This window comes from Notamacropus eugenii, chromosome 6 (genome assembly GCF_028372415.1).
Source record: "Notamacropus eugenii isolate mMacEug1 chromosome 6, mMacEug1.pri_v2, whole genome shotgun sequence".
NCBI classification, from domain to species: Eukaryota; Metazoa; Chordata; class Mammalia; order Diprotodontia; family Macropodidae; genus Notamacropus; species Notamacropus eugenii.
This window is the reverse complement of record NC_092877.1, coordinates 51,143,734-51,168,199: the sequence shown is the minus strand read 5'-3', so window position 1 is coordinate 51,168,199 and position 24,466 is coordinate 51,143,734. Positions and strand designations below refer to the sequence as shown.

General features: G+C 42.9%; 1 protein-coding gene, 1 long non-coding RNA gene and 1 pseudogene across 2 annotated transcripts in view; 2 read left to right on the top strand and 1 right to left on the bottom strand.

The window, feature by feature from the left end:
- The first annotated feature begins 8,939 nt into the window (after positions 1-8,939).
- LOC140512052 (biogenesis of lysosome-related organelles complex 1 subunit 2 pseudogene) lies at positions 8,940-9,611 on the top strand (annotated as a pseudogene).
- A 3,086-nt stretch (positions 9,612-12,697) lies between these two features.
- Positions 12,698-22,001, bottom strand: LOC140511049 (uncharacterized). Its single transcript, XR_011969420.1, has 3 exons — positions 21,913-22,001; positions 15,890-16,038; positions 12,698-15,263 (listed from the first exon to the last, which is right to left on the bottom strand). It is a non-coding gene; the product is annotated as an uncharacterized lncRNA (long non-coding RNA).
- Positions 22,002-22,146: 145 nt separating this feature from the next.
- Positions 22,147-24,466, top strand: part of NELFA (negative elongation factor complex member A) — a 36,074-nt gene continuing 33,754 nt past the window's right edge. The window contains exon 1 of the mRNA XM_072620017.1: positions 22,147-22,478. Coding sequence (XP_072476118.1) covers positions 22,230-22,478 — 249 coding nt within the window. The 5' untranslated portion in view covers positions 22,147-22,229. The remainder of the gene's footprint in view (positions 22,479-24,466) is intronic.

Genomic DNA, 24,466 nt, shown 5'->3' with positions numbered 1-24,466 from the left:
AGAGTATAAAGTAAAAAAAAAGAATTTGTAATGACAGCTCACTGGACTTCAGTCAGACCTGTAAGTCAAGTCCTGATTTTTGTTACTTACTAAATGTATGACCTCAAGCTACCCAGGTAACTTTTCTGAACCTCAGCTTCCTTATCTATAAAACAAGAATAATAATTCCTTCCTAGGCTATGTCACAAATTTGTTGTTAGGAACAAAAGTTACAAGGTAAAAGTCCTTAGAAAATTGTAAAATGCTATTAAAAGGTAAGGTGTATGTAGCTTATAAAAAATCAAGCCCATAACTTTATAGACAAAACAATGCCAGGCATTATACTAGCACATGAGAATTGTGGAAATTGGAAATGTGGGATGAGAGAGAGTGAATGTCACCCATAGAATGATACCCGTATTATGGACCCAATTGACTGGAAGGATGGTGGTACCTTGAATACCTTTCAGTGATGAAGTGCTTTGAACCTCTTGGAGAAACCCTTTCTTCCTGGATAATTCACCACCAAGTCAAAGCAAAGGACTCACAGCTTTGGAGTCTAGATATGACTGGCTGGTTCTTGATTCTATCTGTTGGTAGTTTGGTAAAAGCTTAATCACTGCGTCTGCCCCGTGTTTTTCCTAGATGTTTCATTATTTTTTTTTTTTTTGGTTGATAGGAACTGACACCATGCTATGTAGGAAGATCACACAGCATTACCCACAGCACAAATAATGCCCTGGGGCAGAAGTTCTAGTAGGCTGACTCACTGGAAGAAGCCATGTTCCCAGTTCAGCTATTGCGTCTCTGACATCCTCCCTTTATAGTGTTCATCCAGTCAGTCATGAGACCATAAAGGAAAAGGGCACAGCCACTTGGTTTCTTTCCAAGAATAAGCTCTAGGCCTAACCCAGGGCTCTTTGCACTCTACTGATGACTTTGAAAAGGTTAGTTTTAAAACAAGAATGAAGTCCCACAGGCAGCTATGGCACATCTTCAAGGACATGGAAATTCCAGCCTGAGCATTCACAATAGTAAGAGCTGGCATGGAGAGTAGCTTTGTGTGGTGGATGGGAGTCAAGAAACCCGAGTTCATATCTTACCTCTGCCACTTTTTGGGTTTGAGGCCTTGGCAAACCCCCTTCTCCTCACTGGGCTTCAGTTTCCTCATCCTAAAATGAGGAAGTTAGATTAAAAAATACATCATACATTTATCATAGACCTGTATTCAGAACAATTGGTCAGGGAATAAGCATATAGCTACTATGTATCAGGCCCTGTGCTAATCTCTGGAGATACAAAGGACAAAATTCCTGCTCTCAAGGAATTCACAGTCTAACTGGGGGAGATGACCTGCAAACAACTGTGTACGAGTTATGGACAGGATAAAGTGGAGATAACGAGGAGAGGGAAGGCCCTAGAATTAAGGGGGTTAGGGAAGACACTGAGCCCAATAGAGTTCAGCCAAGATCTGGCCTCTGACTACATGGAGCTTGAAGTAGTGTGGAAGGGATAACTGGCTATCTCAGCCATGGTCAGGGTCTAACAGGTCAGCTTCTCCCCCTCTGGTGTTCTTATTACTATCTGGAAGCTTCTTTGGGCATTGCGGTAATTGTTATGGGCTCTTGCTGGTCCTGAGCAGTATGATGGGAGAACACTGGGGTGGGGGTCGGTGCCCCATATTCTCAGCACTAATGGCTTTTTGAGGGAAAGGGAGAATACGCTCCTTTCTGTCTGCTTTTCCAGCTCTGTACTCCAACTACACAACTTATTAATAAATAGGATACAAACCATGAGTGCGAGAAAGGACACAAGGACAGAGATGCTTTGATGCCTCCCCTTGGGTCCCAGTCTTCTGGTCCTGAGAAATGAAACTACGCAATAATCACAGCACAGGAAATCAGCTTTGAAAATGAAGCAAGCAATTCAATGAGCATGTATTAAGACCCTCCTCCTAAGTGTCAGGTGCTGTTCTGAGTGCTGGGGGACTCAAAACAAAATATGAAACAGTCCCCAGTCTCCAAGAGCTTATGTTCTATTGGGGGATACAACAGATAGATCCAGAATAACAAGGTAGTCTGTCCCTGAACTACAGTGTGAGTCAAAATGACCCCCGAGAATAAGATCTGAGTGCTTTTATACTTAGGTAGACAAAGGAGGGCTATTAGAATCTTAGAAAGGCATCAAACTAGGATAAAAGAGGAAGCTTTGAATGCGTAGATCAGGAGTAGGATAAAGTCACAAGGCTGCGTGCGATTCTTTGGGAACAGGAGTTGCATCTATGAATTGGTCAGTCTATTTATCTATTTCTATCTACCTGTCCATCACTCCTCCTCACATAGAAAGAGACAGAGCAAGGCTTCCCAGGCTGCATCATTTAATAACCAAAATTCTACCTTGAATTCTGATCTTGCTTACACACAATGTAATATCTAAATCAAAATTGGCATTCTGAATTATAAATGCTACATAAAAGGAATATTTACATAATATATGTAAGATTTACCAAGTGAAACCTCAAGCATGATGAAAGGTAATAGATTCAAAAGTTGCTAGGAAATGAGACCTGTATTAATGCTGTACTAAGTCAAGAAATCAACATTTATTAAATACCAACTGTGTGCATAATGCTGTACTGAGTGTATGCACTAGTTGGAGGCTGGGGGACCACAGAAGGTAGATTAATTAACATCCTGGTCCTCTATGAAAACAAAAACCATTTCCATTCTGAGGTCCAGCAGAAGAACCTCTCAGATTGCCAGGATTCCAGGAGATAACGTCAGTGCAGAAATTGAGGATTTCTAACCCCAAGAGACTTTGTCTTCTAGTGCAGTCTCCTCATTTTAGAGACGATGAAACCAAGGCCCAGAGAAGGAAAGTCTGGCACCTAAAATGACACAGCTGGCCTGGATTCCATCCCTGGCATCCAGATTCCCAATCCAGCACTTTCTCCCACCCCACAGCTGCTGCTCCTACGCAGAGGGCAAATCTGGTGGATTCTCTGGCCCAGGGATTCTCAAATCATATGTAGGGCCCAGACCCTTCTCTTGAAGTCAAATGTATGAATGATTTTACAGTAAAGTTCTCAAATATTCTAATGAATCTGTGATTTCATTGATTCAGAGATTCTCTCCATGACTCAGATCTCAATCCATCCCTCCCCACGAGACTTTTGCCTACATCTTCCCATAGATTTACCATGAGTGTCTATCTGAAGTTCTGAGTTTCATCCTCTCTTTCTCCTGGCATCAAGAGACTATCAGTAAAGCAGCTGTCCTGTCCACCCATCATACCTTGCTCTCACCCCATCACCAACCCATTTTATCTTCCAATTTTACATTTCCCTGATGGCATCATTTAATCCTGTTCTTCAGGATTCCTCATAGCCACCTCTCATACCCGCCATGTCCCTGAATGTTATTCTGGACAAATCATTTGACCTCTCAGTGCCTCAGACAACTCTCCAAGACTATAAATTGCCAAATAAGTGCTGATCAGCACTGGTGAAGGTAAAGGGAAGAGTTTCCTCACCAATACTTCTCTACACCAATCAGATCACAGATCCAGTGCAAAGAAACTCAAAAAGATGGGTCTTCTTGTCAAGTAGAAACTTGGGGATATTAAAGGAACTTTGCACTTTCCTGAAGGCAAGCCAGCCTGTGCCTGTACCACTGTTCAATTCTGAACCCAACCCAGATTTTCAGGGTTAGAGTCTGTTGCAGATAAAATGCGATAACATGTTGTTTACAAACCTTGAAAAGCTGTACAGGCGCTAGTTGTTGTTATGTGGAAATTGATGGATGAACTCTATAGCTTATTACACTGGATTCTTTAATAGCTGTGCAAACCCAGCATCAGAATCTGATGACTCTGGAGTATTTGCTGAATCTATAACTCTTTCAGGCAGATCCAGAGCGTAGGTGCCACTGAGTCATTGATAAGATTTCTGTTCTTTTGAGTCTCACAGCCCTATCCTTCACACGAAAGATAGTAGTAAGGAAATGGTTCAATGGAAAGATTGCTTTTATTAGACATCAGAGGATCCAGATTCAGCTCTTGGCTCTACTATTCCCAAGTCTTCCTGTTTGTCTCTGAGCAAGACACTTTGTGTCACAGTTTTCTTGTCTGTAAAATGAGAGAATTGAAGGAAATAACTTAAAAGATCCCTTCCCACTCTAAATCTCCAATCCTATAAGTCTGGGACTTCCCTTTTGATTCATCCTTCTCAACCGAAGATCCCCATCCTTTACTTCTAGCTGAGTTAGAGCAATTTGATTCTTTCCACCAAGTTCTAACCTCCTTCAGCATTGGGGGTTGGGGTAGGGAAGGTGAGGCTGCCATCAGCATACTAAAGCTTGAAATAATCTTGGGAAAGAATTAGAAACACTGGGAGAAACAGTAATTAGAAGGCATCTACACTGACAGAGGGTGTGGGTTATCCTGCTCATCATTTCTAAAAAAAAAAAAAAAAAGGAAAATGATCCATATCTACAAAAGTATTTACAGAAACTCTTTTTGTGGTGGCAAAGAATTGGAAATTGAAGGCATGCCCATCAATTGAGGAGTGGTTGAACTAGTTGTGGTATATGAATGTAATGGAATACTATTGTGTTATAAGAAATGATGAGCAGGATGCTTTCAGAAAAATCTAGAAAAACTTACTTGAACTGATGCAAAGTGAAGTGAGCAGAACCAGGTGAACATTGTACATAGTAATAGCAATAGTGTAAAGGTGATTAGCTCAGAATCACTTAGCTATTCTCAGCAATACAAGTCCTAAGACAGTTCTGAAAAATTTATAATGGAAAGTATTATACACCTCCAGGGAGCACAGATTGCACATATATAACCCATATAAAATTGTTTGCCTTCTCAATAAAGGGGGAAGAGAGGAAAGGAAGGAGAAAATTTGAAACTCAAGATTTAAAAAAAAATGTAAAAAAGTTGCTTTTACATGTATTTGGGAAAATATTTATAAAAATTTTAAAAACAAATTTAACATCATATTTCCAACTGTCTTTCTGAATTTCTTTTGATTTTTGTTTTTTTTAAACAACTCATTGAGGCTTTTTTCCCCCTATTTAGAGGCACTAGCACTATTTCTCAAATCCTTCTCCTCAAAAAGAAGAAAGAAAAGAAAAGCCATCCATTATAATAAGTACCTATGATCATACAAAACAAATCCACATGTTGGCTAGGGAGGCCTGAAAATGTAGGTCTCATTTTGAATCTGCTGGAGTCATGGCTAGTCATTTTGTTAACCCAGGCAACTAAGAAGCACAGTATGTGCTTCACAGTGTGAAGACCTAAGTTCAATTCTAGCCTCAGAGACTTATTGGCTATGTGACCCTGGGCAAGTCACTTAACCTCTGTGTGACTCAGTTTCCTTCACTGTAAAATAGGGATAATAAGAGCACCTCCTTCTCAGGGTTGTTACAAGGATTAAATGAAATAATATTTATAATGTGTTTTGTGAAACCTAAATGTCATATAAATGTTAGCTATTTCTCTTATTTCTTAAGACTTTTACAATTATTTTTCTTCACAGTGTTGTGGTCACTAAGTTGTTCTGATTCTGTTCACTCTGCGTCAGTTCATACAAGTCCTCCCAGGTATTCCTGAATGTGTCCCTTTCTTCATATTTTATGGAGAAATAATATTGCATTACATTAACATGCCAGAATTTGTTCAGTTATTAACTAATTGATGAGCACTCACTTTGTTTCCAGTTCCTTGCTACGACAAAATTTGCTGCTATAAATATTTTTGTACATAAGATTCTTATCCTGGTTTTTTTGTCTCTTTGGAGTATTAACCTAGTAGTGGTATCACTGTGTCAGGCGGTACTCACAATTTAGTGACTTTTGGGGGGTACCAAATTGCTTTCCAAAAGTTAAACCACTTCACAGCTCCACCAATAGTGTATTCTTCTTCCTATAGTCCCTTACATATCATTTTCCTTCTTTTGCATCCTTGCCAGCCTAATGGATGTAAAACTGAATCTCATGGTTGTTTTAACTTGCATTTCTTTTTGTAGTAATGATTTTGAGCACTTTTTCATATGGTTTCAGGAAGTTGGACATTCTTCTTTGGAAAGCCATTTATATACTTTGATCATTTATTAATTGTAGAACTGCTTTTTTTCTTAAGTATTTGAATCAATTCCCTATATATCTTGGATATTAGGCCTTCAGTTGCAAAGACTTTTTCCCCTTATAATTCTATCAGTATTGATTTTATTTCTGCAGAAACTTTTCAGTCTTGTATAATTAAAACTGTCCATTTTATATCCTGTGATTCTTTCTATTCATTGTTCAGTCAAGAAATCTTTTCCTATCTATAGTGGTAAAAGGTGTCTTTTCCCCTACTTCTCTAATTTATTATGACTTTTTATAATGAATCTCATACCCATTTGGAGCTTATTGTGGTATATGGTATAAGATGTTTGTCTAAGTCTAATTTCTGCCAGATTACCTTCCAGCTTTTCCTGGAGTTCTTATCAATTGTCAATCCTAGTTTTTGAAGTCTTGGCTATATTGGACACTATGTTACTATGTCCATTTACTTTCTGAATTTTATAAACCTTATTTGTTCTGCTGAGCAACTTTTCTGTTTTGTAACAGGTAGCAATTAATTTTGATGATTGCTACTACTTCATAATGTATTTTGAGATTGCAGCTCAGTCCCCTTCATTCCCACTTTTTAAATTTTCTTTGAGATTCTGGACATTGTATTCTTCCAGAGGAATTTTTCTAAGGTAACCCTTTGGTAGTTTGATTCCTAAAGCCCTGAATCTCTGGGCTAACTAGCCCTCACTCACATTGGCAGGTTCACTCCCCAGAAGGCAACTAACTTTGACTCCTCAGGGTTCTGTCATCAGGTTTCTAATACTATCAAAGGCCACATGGAACATGCTTCCCCGATATCAATCAACAAGCTGACATCACTTAGCATTTACAAAGGGAAATTGTCAAGAAGGGTCACCTCTTCTTCAACAGATAAAGAAGTAAAGGAGGCAAGAATAAGAGATGATATCAAGGCATTTTGAAGTCCATAGAAGGGGAGCAGAAGGACCTCATAGCAAATGGCCTCAATTTTCTTAGCAAAATATGAAGCAAGGTCTTCTAATGAGAGGATGGAGGCAGGGAAGAGTGTGGCAGAAGGGGAAAGTTTAGAACAGCCACTGTGGGTAGTGTAGTAGTGAGGAGCAGAAGGATTGCCTTGCTTTAGTAAGGGACCAGGTGAGATTAGAAAATACGAGTGTGTAATGGTGCTAGTTGGCACAGTTGTGTATGTGACTTAGACCACTTCTATTTGGCAGCACATGAGTAGGAGACGAGGATGCAGATGGAATGAATAATCCTGGGTAGAGTTTGGCAAGGATGAATGGCTATAAAACAAGGCTGTAAGGGACCTGAGACCACAGCACAGTGTAATGTCCAAAACCAAAACTCATTCCTCTCCCCCACCTAAATCTCCTCCTCTTCCAAACTTTCCTATTTCTATTGAGTCACCAAGGCGCCCAACCTCAGTCCTCCTCAATTCTTAGGTTTTTTTTTCACCACCTATATCCAGTTGACAAGTATTGCCAAGTCTACTTTGACAACATATCTCACCTCTGTTCCCTTCTCTCCACTCACAGGGCTACCTACCTAGTTCAGATTTTTCTCACTTCTTACCTGGACTGTTGTCCCAGCCTCATAACTGCCCTTTCTTCCTCCACTCTCTCCCCTCCCCAATCAATTTTCTACACAGCTGCCAAAATGATCATTCTATGGTATACCCTATGGTATGCCTGGAGAAGCTTTAGTGGTCCCCATCCTGCCCATTGCCCCAAAAATAAAGTAAAAAATTCCTTGGCTTGGCTTTTAAAACTCTTCAAACCAAAACAGTTTGGTTCTAGTATATTCTGCTAGGCTCTTTTCAGATCTTTCCTTTTACACACTCCGTGTTTTAGGCAAACTGATTTATGTTTTTGTTGCTTGAACTCGGAGATTCCATATTGCATCTCTATGTCTTTGACTTCCCATTCAGGCTTTCTCCACCATGCCTAGAATGCATTCGCTCTTCATCTCTGTCTTTTAAAATTCCTAGCTTCCGTCATGGTTGAGTTCATGTATCACCTCCTACAGGAAGCCTTTCTTGATGTCCTTAGTTATTAGTGAGTGTCTCTCCCTCCTCAGATCATCTCATATACTTATTTGCTTACATGTCATACCCCTCTAGGAGGATATAAATACTTTGAAGGCAAGGATAGTTGCTGTTTTTTTTAATCATGTGGTTGTATCTCAAGTGCATAGCAGAGTGGTAGGTGCTTAGAGAATATTTATTGGATTGTTTTAAGTTGGAAGCTACCAGATGATACAAAGGAGTGAGCTTTTCCTCACCTCCCACTTTCAGATCAGTGTCTCAGGATCTTATCTTTCTTCTTCCAACTGAAGGTGCCTTTTCTGCCTCTTATCCTGAGTACAAAAGTTCTTAATTGTTTCTCTCATGATTTCTCAAAGTCTCTTCATGCTGCAAATCTTCTAATACTATGACTAATTTTGATTCTCTCTGTCTCTATCTCTTTCTGTCTCTGTTTCTTTCTCTCTGTCTCTGTATCTCTCTGTCTGTCTCTATCTCTCTCTGTCTCTGTCTCTGTCCCTCCTGCTCCATCTACCCCTCTGTTATTTTCTGGATAAACAGGCTTTGATAAAAAGGACACTATGGGGAAAGAGGGAGGAAGACCAAGGAGAGAGGAAAAAAGAGCAGGAAGGACTGGAAGAAGATTTGAGGATAAGCTTCCTCCACCTCACAGTTTTGACCAGAATGGGGCATGTTTATCCCCAAGCAGCTGCCTAAAGTGCAGCCTTGGAAACCCAATCTTCCTGAACCTGGATATTACAATTCAATTTAACTCAACACATATTTATTAAGCACTTCTGTGCAAAGACTGATTCCATGTTTTCCCCTCCAGAATGTCCCAGAACCTGTTCAGTGCTTCCCAAGGTAGGATGATTGCCTCCAGAGGTAGTGAGTGAGGCCTTTAAGCAGAGATTGGATGTCTACTCATTGGGAATATGTAGAATTATTCCTATTCAACCTTTTTCTCTCCTCTCCTTTCCTTCTCCTCTCCTGTCCCCTCCCCTTTCCCTTCTTCCCTTCTCCTCCACCTCCCCCATCCCCATTCTTCTCTCCCTCTTTTCTTTTTCTTGCCTTCCCCAGCCTAGATGATATCATGATGGAGATGGCTGAGGAGGCCAAGAAGCCCACAGAGGTGGACATCATGGGCCTGGGCCAGGACAGATCCTTCAAAATGGACACATACCTGACAGGTGAGCTGACAGCAGCCAGTGAAAACCATAAACTTCTGGAAAATATGAACCAACTGATTAGCTTGAAGTACCTAGAAGTGAAGGATGTTGCAGTAAACATATGTAGAAACCTAAGGACTTAATCCAGAAATCTGCAGCACCTGGGCCTTATTGGGTCAGATCACTTTAACAGAGGAGCAAGGGGCAGCATTTGTGCAGGAAGCTGGCAAATTGGATGCATATTCAAAGAAACTAGAAGTCCAAGAAGTTAGAAAGGTGATGAAAGAATTCTTTAGCACAAAGACTTCAGCTACAAGAATGTTTCATAAGAGCTGAAATAAGTGGGATGGAACTTAGCACTGTGCTTCAATTCCTAAAAGAAAGCGGTGTTGCTGATCCAAATAGAATCCCAGCCCCAAACCACGCCTTGGGTTGGATGTGTAACTCTGACCACCCTTCGATATCTTCCTAAACCTGAACTCCTTGGAGTTCTACCCTATCATGTGCTTCACTGAGTGCCCTGGACCAAGGCTCAGAAATCAGCATCAGCCTGGTCTACAGCAGATACAGATGAGAGACTCTCATCTCCCTGTCTCCTCTTTCCTCCCCCTCCCCTAGGGCTCCACCTTGGACTCTCTGTTTTGAATGTGTCCCTCACCCCCTTCATAACCTGTTTTTGAACCTAAATAATAAATGCCAATTTATGACCCTCAAAAAGAATAATTATCTCTGTTCAGAAAGACTAGAGGTTTTCTGAGGGGCCTTCCAGCTCTGAGATGCTAGGATTCTAAGTCTTTGATCCCACATCAGAGCCTGGAGTTGGATCCTAACCTCAATGAGATTCTCATACTTGCACCTTCATAAACAACATTGCTGGGTGTCCCCAAAGGCCAGGATCATAGAGACCAATTCTGAACCTTCCAGGAAGCAGAAAGGATGGTAGACAGGATCATGCTATAAAAGGGTGAGCCCTGCCCCTAGATTTCTCTCTTGTAGTCCTGTCACAATGTCTGAAATTCCATTTTTAGATCCATTCCTTTAGGTTAAAGGTGCTGAAGTTTCTTATTCAGGCATCATCATCATCATCAAAAAGATGACAAGATTTATATCTGGAAGTAACTTTAAAGACCATTTTAGTCCAGTCCTTCCTTCATAGGTTAGGAAAATGAGGCCCAGGGAAGTTAAGTAATTTACACAAGTTTATAGAGGCAAAGGCAGAATTTTAAACCTAAATCCTTTGCATATACTATATAGATATAGTTATAGAGATAGAGATTTATAGATGTAGTATATGTATATATGTATGTACATGTATGTATATATACACACATATATACACATATATATTTGTACAATACTTGTGCAAATCACAAAAGTGATTTCGTGTCATAGGATCCTAGATGTAGAAGGGAGGTCAGCAGGTAGACTCCATCAGGTAGACAGTGATGTCCTCTTAGACAGATGAAGAAGCTGAATCTGGTAGTAAATAAAGTGTAATGCATAACAAAATATTCATAGTGTTACTCTTGGGTATAACAAAAAAATAAACCCAAATGGGTTCTTATCACCTGGGGAAGGACTGAACAGATAGTGGGATATAAATAAATGTAAGGGAAGATATTGTGATTCTTGTACTGTAGAAAATGATGGCTATGAAGAATTGAGATGCATGGAAAGACACATGAACAGATATGGGGAGAGCGGGGAGGGGAAAGCCAAACTCAGAGAATAATAGTCGCAATCTTACAATCAATAGCAAAGTTCCTCTCTGACTCTCCTCTGCACGAAGCAGTCAGACTTCGAGCTGGAACAAACAGTATCCTTCTACAACAGTTAAAGAAACATTTCTTCTCTCAATGGAGACTCAGGGATGCTACTTTTCAGGTTCTTAGGTCTCTAGATGAGTCCTACCGTAGCACAGAATGCTACCACTGTTGCAATCCCAGTCAGAGCAGGCTTCTGCGTTTTGGGACTTGTTTGTTGGTTGATTGGTTTGGGTTTTTTGTGGTGCTGGGAGAGAGGCGGGCTGTGTTGAGCTCTATGGAAGCCCATGGATCAGCTTTTGCAGTCCTGCTGGAGTGTGGTGGCTCCTAGGAGTGTTGGTGCTGAGTGAGTGTGTTAGGGGCTAGGCATTCGCTTTTTCTGCTGTTAGTTTATTGGGAAAGCACTTGGTGTCTGAGAAAGCTTAAATTGCTTTATCCTTTGTGCATAATTCCTATTTTGGAGAAGTTTGGAAGATTATGAGAATCAGAGAGAGGGTCTACTCCTCTATCTTGTAAAAGTATTCTCCCTGTGCCATTTCATTTTTCACCTTTACTGCCTTCTGTTTCATCCAGAATCCTTAGTCTGCCATTCTGGCAGTCAACTTCTTCAGCCTTATTTCCCAGCCAGACTACTCTGCTCCCTGTTCCCTAAATCAGTTACACTTCTCTTGGGTATGGGCTTCATTCAAGTCATAAGGATTTTAGAGCTTGTGGAACCTTAGGGATCAAAACTTGACCCTCTTATTTTAGAGAGGAAAATGTGGAGGCTTAGCGAGTAATTCACATTTATATGGCACTTTAAGTTCAACCAGAATGTTTCCCTCACAACTTTATGAAATAGATAATGTAAGTCTATTTATCCTCCTTTTTACAGATAAGGAAACTGAGTCTCAGAAAAGTTAAGTGACCTTCCCAAGATCACAAGGACAGATGAGTAGCATAAGTGGAATTCAAATGCAGGTTCTCTGAATAATCCAGTGCTCCTTCTGCACCATGATGCCTAGAGGCTTGGGTGGGTGGGTGGTTGGGTAGAAGAATGGCAATCAGTGCAATAGAAGGTTTTATCATAGGGATGTGATCCCTTTCCCTGATTTAGGCATCCTCTGAGGTGACAGAGCTCCTGGCTCTCTGCTGACCCCAGCTGCTAGTTACAGTATTATCTCACTAGTAGCCCAGGCTAATGCTTGGCGTGGTGGCTATAATTGTAGACTTCTACTGATCTATGTACTCTGAGTTATATATAGCACTTTGCAGTTGCGAGTTACTGTTGAATCATTTATCACATTATCTGTTTTCTTCTTTTTCCTCCTCTTTCTCAAACGGCATCTATTAAGAGCAGCTGGGCATTAACCCAAAACAGTATTCATAGGGTCATCCCACTTGTACAAATGGAAGAAAATAGAGACAAAATTTTGCATAAAGTTCTGTAATCAGATGAGCCCTAGTCATGATGTAGTGCTATAACAAGATTAATACTAACATGATATTGATCTTAGAAAAAGATAAATATAACCAAATCAAAATCTCAGTAATGGATAGCAATGGAACAAAACAGTAGACAGAGTTAGATTTGAAGTCAGAGGATCCAATCATGGATCATAGGATTATGGGATCTAGGGTCAGAAGGAATCTTAGAGATTCATTTATTCAACTCTTATATTTTTTTATTTTACAATTCCTTTATTTGTCTGAAATCCAGAGAAATTAAGGGACTTATTCAAGGTCATAGAAGTCATCAAGGTTTGAACCCAGGTCTTTTGACTTCTGACTTCTTTCTACCACATCGCTCTTCTTCTTTCAGCTCTGAGCAGGAATCTCTTTTGTACCTTCCTGTACAACGTGATCCACCTGTCCTCATTGAAGGAAGATTCCAAATGAATTGGAAATCACTGCTTCCTGAGGTACCCCTATAGCAAACACACTTATTCCTTCTAAGATAATCCTGGTTTTAAGAAAAGAAAGTGCATTTTTGTTATAAGGCCATACCAAAGAAATATCCTTTGTCAGATCACATGCCCCAGCACTGGGTTTGCAAAGCATAGTTACTCGAATCAGCTTTGTCCACTTTTCCTTATACAAAACAGAAATCGTCCTGCCTGTTATGTCCCCACATTTAGTCGTAGTTTCATCTTTTGTGCTGAAGAAAAACACATCTAATCCCTCTTTTACATTACAGTCCTTCATATGTTGAATGACAGCTATTCTCTGTCCCCTTACTCTTCCCCAGCTTAAATATCTGCCAGCTTGTTCAACCACTCTATATGACATGGTTTCTAGTCTCCTTGTGATCCTAGTCACTTATCAGTGGAAGAGCTTATCAATGTTATTCCTAAATTGTGACCACAGAAATGGACACAATAATCCAGCAGGGGGCCAGACCTGGGAAAAGCACAGGGTAATTATCATCTTCTAAAGAAGATGAGGCCAAAGATAGTATTAACCATTGTGGCCACCTGGTCTCCCTCTCTCCGTCTGTCTATCTGTCTCTCTCTCTCTCTCTCTCTCACACACACACACACACACACACACACACACACACACACACACACACACACACACACACACACACACACACTACCTACCTACTGGGACTGTTTATGTATTGGACCAGCCATGTCTTTCATACACAATGAAGTCCACGGGGGAAGGCACCAAGACAAGATGTACCTGCTGCCAAAAAAGCAGCTGTTCCCCATCGCTGCTCTGTCAGCTAGCTACTACCTGGGGGAAGGGAGGAGGTGATTAGAAAAGGGGAAAGCAGACACAGTATCTGTTCCTGCAATGAGATTATGAGTGTTCAGCAAGCCACCTTCATGCTCTTCAAGGCTGGCGTGTGGATGCAGGTCACTGGCAAAAGAAACAGATGGAAGCCAGCATGTAGGATGATGACAAAAAGAGGAGCTTGGCTCAGAGTCAAAAGCCCTGGATTCTAGACTCGGCTTTGCCATGTAGTAGCTATATCACCATGGGTATGTCAGTCTCCTCTCTGGGTCTTAAGTGTCTAATTTGTGGAATGAGGGAATGAGACTAAGGTCCCTTCAAACTTTAACACCTTGTTATTCCTCTGAATTTGGGAAGGTAAGCTCTCCTACTTCCTTTCTCTCTGTGGGCTAATAATAATGTGGCTTAGTTATAAAACTTCATAGCTTATAAAGCAGTTTTTTCTCACAATAGCTCTATGAGGCATAATTATCACGATTTACAGATGAGGAAGCTGAGGCCCAGTGTAGGATCACACGGTCGCTAAGTAACAGAGCTGAAGCTGTGACCCTAGTCTCTTGACTCCAAACCCAGAGTTCTCTCTGTACACCTCTCACATCATGATGTCTCCAGATATGGTTCTTTGTATGTAATTTCCATTTAGTTTAAGCTATCAACTAACTAGTTCTGATGACCCTCAAAGTCCATCTTCCTCCAATCAAGAGACTTAGGAGTCAGGGACAAGTCTTACAATTACATTGGTCTAAGGAACTCCCAGATTAGGGAAGCCCCTCTCTCCATGAAGGTTAGCATCTTTTCTTAGATGTTAGCAGGCATCCTAGACCATAGAGGTCTAATAGAGGATACTGTGAAGTTTGGATTCAAAGAACTTGAGAATATAGAGGGCCTCAAAGCCCAAGGTTCCCACCCCTGAAATGCTTCTAATTCTCACCTTGTGCAAAGGAAATTCTGATTTTTATAATAATCAATATGATATGTGTAATGAATATGTAGATTAGATTTTTCAGAATTGCCTCTCTCATGAGAGAGATCACAATGCATCTTGAACTGATCAATCAGACTTTGATAAAGCTCACAATCACTGGCATCCTTCTGCCTGCATACCTGAAGTGAAGTGAATCAAAGACTGTAGAACCTGTTCCCCTCACAGAACTCTGGTCCTGTGACCCACCAACCAATGACCCCCAAGGGTTCCAGCAATACTGCTCCCACAGCACTGCAGGATTGTTGTATTGTCTTCCATTTGTGGGTTTGTCATGGGAAATTGCTTCATTGTTTGTAATCCACCTTCCTTTCTCCCTTCCCACTTGTGATTCATGTTTGTAATCTCTGTCTTCATTTCACCAAGGTGGAATTCTGATCAGGAGAATTCCCAATTTGCAAATCCATTCCTCATCAGGAAACTAGTTAATTAAATGACTAACTGATTACTATCAATTTATCTCTGGCCTGCTGTTCCATCGTTCTCAGGTTAGAGACGGGCTCAGCAAAATCCTGTTAATGCCTGGAAAAGTAAAAAGAAACAAGAGAAAATGTTAAAAAAGAAAAGCAATACTTGGCAAGTTTTATCCTACCTTGGGATCATAACTAACCTGGGGCATTTGGAGATGCCTGGGCCTGCCTTGGAAACTGATGTCACAGCACAAGTTCTTAACACTTATGTAGCCCGTAACGATTTCTGGGGCTGTCAGGATGAGCTCCGTTGTACACAGTCCCTTTCCTGTCTCAGTCAGGGTAACTAGTCTTCCCATTAGCAGTGATTTAATAGAACAGCTGCACTAAAGTCTCATATTATCCAAATCCCTAGAGTCTCCAGGAATGTTCACTCCAGGGAGGCCCCTCTGGAACATGGCTGGTTCCCTGCCTTTCATGGCTGTTCCCTAAGACCTGGGGGAACTTCCTGAAATCATAATCATGGGAAGGCAAGAAATAGCTTTTCTCTCACCCTCTTCAATCCCAAAAAACTTGTAAATTTCCTATTGTGCACAGAGGAGGTCTAAGTTTAGATGAGGTATGATCTGGGCTATCCAAGAGTTCACAAGTGAATAGGCAGGTGACAGTGACAAAGTTCTATTCATTCTGGAAATGTCACTAGGTTCTATGACAGAATAGTTTAGATAATAAGCATACCTCAATCAGCTCAGGCCTCCATCCTATATTGAGTGGAAAGCAGAGGATGATGAACCAGTTACTTAAATCATTGAAGAAGGAAGCAGCCGCATAATCTGGAGATCTACAAGGGCCAGCAGCCAACACCAGGACCATTTCTCACAGCAACCCTATGAGGTTGGTAGTCCAAATATCATTAGTGACATTTTAGACATGAGGAAACCTAGCAGTCAGGTGACTTGCCCAGGGCTAAGTATCTGATGTTTGAATTGAATCCAGGTCCTTTAAACTTTCAGTTCAGAATTTGATCCTCTGTCTATAACAAACTGTTTCTCAAGATGGAAGGAGTGTTAGAAGTCTGTGATAAAAGCGAACGTGTCAGCAATAAAATGAAAATTCTAAAAGCTATAATGGAAGGAGAGAGTGGAGAGAGATAGTTGAGTTATGCTGGGTAGGGGTGAGAATTCAGTGATAAGTAGGTAAGTAAAAGTGTTTTTTAAGGAGTGTTTTATTTTATTTTTTTTAACCTGGGTTGACTGTATCTGAATCACAAAGTTTTTGGGGAGTGGAAGGCAGGAATTTGCTAGCCAAAGAACTAGGCAAGTATGAAAAAAGTCTTTATGCTATTCGTATTATTAGAATTCTTTTGTGAAGGGAGCTCAGTCAGTCCTATTGCCTGGTGGGGTGAGGGTGGGATGTGGGTCCTCAGTTTATTCCAAGAGATAGGTAGCTCTACTGCGGCTATAACTATGTGTGGCTGAAGATGGATAGAAGAACCATGGACATAGGAGTGGTACACGTGAAAGCTGATGTCCCTGAAGATGATGGCAAATGTTGGAAGTGGGAAGGGGAGCAGATGGTGAAGTAGACATGTCTGCCAAAAAGTTAGGTGAATGACTGGAGATCCTTCTATGGCAGCAGCAAGGATAGGGAGAAGGTGGTGCAGGCATACAAATTGGGCCTTGACAGAGGAGAGGCCATTAAGGGATGGTGGGAGAGGAATGATTTGGAGTGGGCAATGGGAAGCAAGGAGTATGCCAATTTCACCAGACCCAGGAATCCAAAGGGAGTGCAAGGAAGGATCTCTGGGGAAAGTGGTGAAAAAAAAGCCCATGGGTTACCTCAAAAACCTTTTCACTGTTAATTGCTATGAATGGAATATAGCTAGGCTAACAGGAGAGATAAGAGCCTTCCCCCTTCCCAATGTAGCTTTATCCCTATCCTTTCCACTCCCTCCCCCGCATTTATCTAAAATGAAATTAGGGAAACCTAGAGTTTCAGAGCTCTTGTCCGGTTATTGGCTGCGAAGCTCTTACATGGAGGGTGATTAGGTATAGGTTAGACTTCAGAAATTAAAATCAAGAGAACTAGAGAATGCTCACCACAAACGAGAATAAGCTCTCTGAGAGAGGTCCAAATCCCTGGACCAGGAAATCCAGTTCAAGAAAAAGACAAAACCTAACTGGAAAGATCCTCCTATTTTAAATGTAGGCCTTTACTTAATTTTGCTTTGTCTTAACAAGTTTGACACATAGGACAAAGAATGCTGTAGATGGAAATCCTTGTAGGAAAAATTCTAGAAAGAAATTGGTTATTGTTATTTTTTTAAAGAGCTAAGAAGGTGGATTTTTTTTTTTGTCCTACCGTGAGATTTCAATTGTTCCTTTATTTGAGGCAAAGGGTGCTGCTTTTCTAAAAAGAGTTATAAAAACAGCTTCAGAGTTTGGGCTAAAAGAGCATGGCAAAGTCCACTTTTCCTATGCTATAGCACCCTATCTAGCCAAAGACTTCAGCTAAGGTTAGAAGCTGGAAGCAGAGAGACAATAGACAGTCTACAGACCTAGTCTAACAAGAACTATGCATCCAATGGAGTAGTATATGGCAGAGACAACACAGAATGCCAATGGCACTACCGTAAGACAGAACCATAAGTTGCTCATCTACAAGTATACTCTTAGTACATGTTCTCTTTGTGTGTCCTGTTCATGCACTCTCTTACCAGATATGTCCCCTACATGTGTGCCTCTCCACGTATGTTTCCTATGTGTGTCCACTCCTTCCACTGATGGTATGTTTGTTCTTATAAAACATAAGCGTAAAAATAATTTTAAAATAAGGTGTGTTTATCCTAGAGTAGGGGTGGGAACCTGTTGCCTTGAGGATACATGTGGCCTTCACCACTGTGGAGTTCACAGAAAGTAAAGTTTGCATTCAGTCTAAGTGCAGCACTTAAGACCTAGAGGGCCACATGTGGCCTCAAGGCTGCAGATTCCCCACCCCCACCCTTAGAGGATAGGGGAAATGTGTAATTATTTTCTTATGGTGTTATTTCATTAACTGCCCTTGCATTTTGCATAATTCTCCCCTCTGCCTTCTGATTACTAGAAGTAAATATAATCGGTGGAGGCTTGGAAGCTCTGGCTTTGAGTGGATGAGGACCCATAAAGTATCTTGAACCTCACTATAGGTTTCTCTTGGTACCTACCCTATGGGTAGGTGGGGTATCCCAGGTCCTATACAAAGAAACTTTTGTCTTCTAGGTAGAGCCAGGTTTCTGTTAAAGTGAGTATATGAAAGGTTGATTGGAAAGTTCCTGGGACCAGGGAATTTTAATGACAATGAAGGATCCAAGGGATCCTTGACTGCTTGAGTGGACCAGAAAGAGTATGAGAGGATTTGGAATGGGAGTAAGGGCTTAGGAGGAGCTAAGAAGTACATGATCCTTGCACCTTTGGGGCTGAGATAGAAAGCACCTTCAAGTAAAACTAAACAGAGGGAGAATTTTTAGAGTTAATCCTCCCCCAGAGAACCAGTAGAATTTTGAGCCCTGATATTTCAGAGTGTGTGAGGACACTTGATTGGAGGTCAGGTGTCTCCCCCAGGTATGCTGAGGCTCCTTGGCTTTGGAAGCAAGGAACTGGGTGTCTGTGCTCTAGACTGGCAGTTGTCAAACTTTTTGGTCTCAGTACCCATTTATTTTAAATGGAAGTGGGGAGGGAAGGCAAATTATTGAGGAGACAGGGACAGCTGGGTAGTACAGTGGATAGAGCACCAGTCTTGGAGTCAGGAGACCCTCACTTCAAATCCAGCCTCTGATACTTGACAAGTACTAGCTGTGTGACCCTGAGCAAGTCACTTAACATGCCTTGCAAAAAAAAAAAAATATTGAGGACCTCAAAGAGCTTTTGTTTATATGAGTTATATCCAGGAGTGTGTTAGAATGGGCTTGAACTGGCTAATGAGAGCACATTGTTAAATTTTGAATCTAAGCGTTTATATCTCTGAAATCTGCAAAAACAAAAAACCAGAACCAAAACCTACATTGATTGTCTATACCAGAGGGGTCAAATGAACAGTGGTGAAACCAGATTAAAATTTAATTGGGAAATATTTAACAAAATAAAAATACAACATATGTAGTGTTAATTTGTAGTTTTCTAAGTAAGTTCACAGTGATCCTTACATAAAATTTGGAGACCCTTGTTTCTATTTGAGCTCACCACTGGGTGAGACTTAAGAAAGTGATTTATCAGGGGACCTGGACTTGATCCTTAACTTAGCTGCTTCCTCTTTCCTTGCGTGACCCAGGGCAGATGAAGGCCTCTCTCAGCTGTCTCTTCACCCTGTCTTTCCTTAGGATGTTCCCTCCAATTGGAATGCCATCAACATATCTGTCTCACCTAGCTCTGCTGGGCAAAAAATCTGACCCCGTCTATTTCTGGTCTGGACCTTGCTTTACAGAAACTCCATATAACAGATAATACCAGTAGAATCACCTTCATTTTACAGAGACTTTGAGGCTCATAATGGAGAAAGTGACTTCCTCAATGCTACCTAATCAGTGTCAGAGCTGAGTCTCCAACCCTAGTAACTTCTGACTCCAGATTCAGTATTCTTTCTGCCACATGGCACTTATACTTTGCACAAAGACTTCAAATGTTAAACCCACAGAATTAAAATGGAGAAGCAAGGTGGTAGAGTGATAAAAGCACTGGGTTCAGAATCAGAGAACCTGGTATTAAATCCTACCTCTGTGACTTGTTTACCTATGTGAGTCTGGGCAAATGATTTTCTCTCTCTGGAGATGTTTTCTACTCTATGTGAGGAAGGAGAAGTTTGGTCCAGATATCTCTAAAGTCACTTATGGCTTTAAATCCTACGATGCTGCTATCAAGAGAAGAGAAAAATGTGTGACATGGCCTATGGCTAGCTTCTAGTAGACCTACTAGCCAATGAAGAGCAAAGTAAAATCAGCCTCTTTTCAAGGAGATATCTGAAAGAATGAAGGGCAAAGGGCCATTTCCACTAAGAGCTGTCTCTAGGAAGAGAAGGTAGCCTCCTGGGAAGGCTCACTGTTTATGTGAAAGACACCCTTGCACCCAGATTTCATCACATTCATGACTGGCTCTGGGAGTAATTTTTTTGCCTTTATTTTTCAAAAGGGTGAGGTTAGGTAGATGGGGAGATAGTAGAAAGGACATGGAGGAGAAGCATAAGGGATCTGGAAGCAGACTAAGAAGTAGGTAGTAGAACAAAAGGGAGAAAACACAGACGGAAGGCTCAGGAAGTCAGGTGGTGTGTATGAAGGGATGCTCCAAAGGAGTGGGGAAGAGATCAGAAAGGAAGGGAGGCAAACTGAAGGAGGGGAGAGAGGGAGGTAGTTATGTGAGCTTCCAGGTCCTTGGAGATGGTCTTTTGACTGAGTGCAAGATTTACAGAACAAATCCTTTATGAAAGGGATTTGTTCTGTAAAGTTTGGATTCAGTCCAAGGGCTGCATTTGAGGACCCAGAGAGTCATATGTGACCATGAAGCTGCAGGTTCCCCACCCCTGGCTGGGGGAGTGTGCAGAAACTTAGATAAGAGAGGAGATAAGTCTGAAAGAATTTGAGATAAGGGGAAGTAGATGAGGGGAGCAACGGAAGGGAAGGGGAGGGGAAGGCTGAAAATGTTGGGAGAGAGGAAAGAGAATTAGGGGAAGTAAATAAAAGAGGGAAAAAGGGAGCTGGGTTGAGATTAACCATTTTAGCTGGCCTGGTACCCTCTTCAGCAGCTGGTGGGGGTGGGGTTGAAGTTGCAGATGTTTTTTCTGTGGGATGTGGTTCCTACCCTTTACTATGAATATGTGTAGAGCATGAATGAGTTTGCACAGACATATGCATAGTTCTCTGTGTATTGTTTGCCAGGGTAATGGATTTATTTGGGTGTATATCCCCCACATTCATGTGTATATTTCACTGTTTATATCATGTGCTAGCTTGTGCCTGTACACATTGTATATGCACTTGGTAGCATATAAATATAGTGTGTATAAAAGATAATTAGGTGGCCCAGTGGAGAGTGTACCAGAGAAAATGTCCTAGAATGTCCTAGAGAAAGTTCTTAGTTTGCATCCCAGCTCAGGCACTTACTTGTGTCCCTGGGCAAATCACTTAGCCTTGGCCTCAGTTTCCCCATCTGTAAAATGGGAATAATCTTCGTGCTTCCCTCCCCAGGGTTGCACTTTGCAAACCTTGCAGAACTTTATGAAGGCTACTTTGTATCACGTTACTGCATGTGTTTGTGTACGTGAGGCAATATGGAGTAGTGGAGACCTGGACTCAGCGTCAGCCACACCAGGGTTTACATTCCTCCCCCGGCCCTCACCCCCGGCTTTGCCTGACCCTCAGTGCTCCTTTCTAGGTCACTCTCTGGGACCGTGTGATCTACAGTGGAGGAGGGGTCCTCATTGACAATTCCCAATGCCAATGAAATCCAAGCTCCGGTGCCACCCCACACAAGTGAGTGTAAACTAGTGTGCTTGTCTACACTGGGAGCCCCATCCGCCCGGATGCATGCGTGGGTCGGCCTGGGGGTAGCTTCCCCTCGCCAAGATCCATTAACCCCCAGGGGCTGCACGGCCTCTAGAACCGTTATTAGAACCGCAGGAAGCCCAGGCCCCGCCGGCTTGGCGCCCCACCCGCGCGGGGCCTCCCTCGCGGCCTCGAGGCCGCCCAGCCCCCTCCCCCAGCCCCGCACCAATTCCCTTGGGACAAATTTCCCTACCGACAGCGCAGGCAAACCGGCGTCTTCCCAGGGACGCCCAATGGGAACACGGGAGCCGCCATCTTCCGTTACGGCAAAGCTACTTCCAGTGGAGGTGGCGGGCGCTGCCATGTCCGGTTACGGAACGGCAGCCTCACCCAACGCCTTAACCTCCCATTGGCCGCCGCGGTCCTCTAGAGCCCCGACCCAATAGGACGCAGGTGCGGCCATAATAGGTGACGTCACTCCGGTCCCGCCCTCGGCCTGCCCGCCTGCCTTCGGGCGGGCGCCGCCATGTTGCGGGGTCCTCGCTCCGGGCGTGTAGGTGTCTCCATAAGATGCCGGCTGAGCGCTTCCCCCCTCTTTTCTCCCCCAAGATGGCGTCCATGCGGGAGAGCGACACCGGCCTGTGGCTGCACAACAAGTTGGGGGCGACGGACGAACTGTGGGCGCCGCCGAGCATCGCGTCGCTGCTCACGGCCACTGTCATCGACAACATCCGCCTCTGCTTCCACAACCTCTCGTCTGCCGTGAAGCTGAAGCTGCTGCTCGGGACGCTGCATCTCCCTCGGCGCGCCGTGGATGAGGTTAGGGCAGCGGCCGGGGGCCCGGGGCCCGGGACCTGACGGGAGCCGGGCAGGGCTGGGCTCTCCGGGCGCCCCCCGCCCTTCCCACCTTCCGCGGCGGGAGGTTCTCCTCCCCTTCTTGCCCCTCTCCTACCCTTCCCCCCCTCCCCCGGCTACACCCTTCTCCTCCCCCCCTGCACTCCCTGAATTCCCCACCCCTGCGCCCCGGACCCCAAGTTTGCCTAGTCTCCACCATTTTGCAGATGGGGAAACTGAGGCCCGGGGTAAAAGAAGTGAGTCTCCCCAAGTCACGCAGCCAGTGCCAGCGACCAGAGAGCTGGAATTCGGGTCGTTTGATTCCTTAGACCAAGATTATCTAGGGGGCTGGGACTGTGTATGCCTTTCTTTGTATTCCCTGCGCTTTAGCGCAGTGCCTGGCACACAGAAAGAGCTCAATAAATACGCGCTGCCTCCAGCTCTTCTCGCTGAACCAGGTGAATGAGTCAACCGGCGTTTATTAAAGTGCCCAGAATGGGAGTTAGGTGCCAGGCGCTTGTGCGGGTGCCCCTAAGATGCGTTTGTAAAATGCTGCCAGAGACGAATCCTTCCCCGCCTCCCATCCCCCCGGGGTAACGTTGAGTAACGTTCAGCCCGAGTTTTCTGTGTGAAGTGCCCCAGACCCGAATAAGGAAAGCTGGCCCAGGCCTTAAGGGAAAGGGATGTACATCGAGAGGGAAACAAAGTATCCACAAATAAAAACAAAGTAACCTCGACGCGGTGTGGGAGTGTTCCCCGTTGAGGGCTGGGTTGGGCGCCTTATCCTTGGGGAACTAAGGATCCCGAGACTCTTTTCCCAGTTCTTTCATCCCCTGACCTCCTTGTGCATTCCACCATCCCACCCGCTTCCCCTCCTACTCTTTCTCACCGCTTGTATTTTTTCACATGCTCCTTCCTGGCGGACACCTTTCTTCCCGCTCCCATTGTTTGTTACCTTTTCTGATTACTGCATGCTCCAGTTTCTTCCCCCCGTTTCTAATCCTCCACTTAGCCACTTGGCATAGGCAACATGTACCCCGCCTTACCCCTTTTCCACTGGGCAACCATCACACACGTTCATGAAGATCTATAACAACAGCCCACTGAATCTATATGTGACTCTTTTTCACGCTCATAGACTCCCTCCCTTGGCAAACCGTAGTAGCCTCTTCTCGGTCTCTTTAATTCTAGCTCCTGTTGAATCCTTTCCTATTCACTCTATGCCTCTCCATTTCGGGCACGCCTGGACCTCCTGAAGTCCCTAGTTTACCTTCCAAACCTACAGTCCTATCTGTCCCTGCTGCCTGCTTCTCCCCCATACTTGTGGCAACAGTTTAGGAGTTTCTGTTGTTATTCAAAACTTTCTCACGTGTCACGTTGAGAATTGTTTGTCAAGGTCTTTCACGGATCGAATCGTAAGTGCATAGTTCCCGCCTCTCTGTAGTTCAAAAGTTAGAGATTTTAATGACTTAAACAGAAAGGAAGTGAGGATTCTTATGTGGTAGAAAAAACTGGAAGCCGACCCGTCGTCTAAGAGTGTTGCTCTTTAAAGAAGCAGTGGAAAAAAGAACAAAACCATTGTTGGCCGTCGTAATATAGAAAACATTTTTAGTATTGAAAATGCCAGGTTTTTGCCAGAGAAATTAGATCTATTAGGATTATGCAATTCAACAGTCCTTTATTAAACACACCTGTGTGCACTATAGTTTCTTGAGGCAGATAGTGTTGGATTGTAGTGTTTAGTGAGAAGCAGAAGAGGAACTTGAAATAGTTCTGAACTTGGCATGCCCAGGGACAGCTGTTACATCTGACTAGACCGCAGGCCAAAGATAGGGCTCCCAGGAGATTTTAGAAATGCTTCTAAGAGAATTAGCCTTCACCTCGACTAGACTGTGGATGAGATCATGTTCTTGCTCATGTAGGATTGTCAGTGGAGGGGGGTCTTTGTGTCGTTAGTTCAATATTTTACAGCA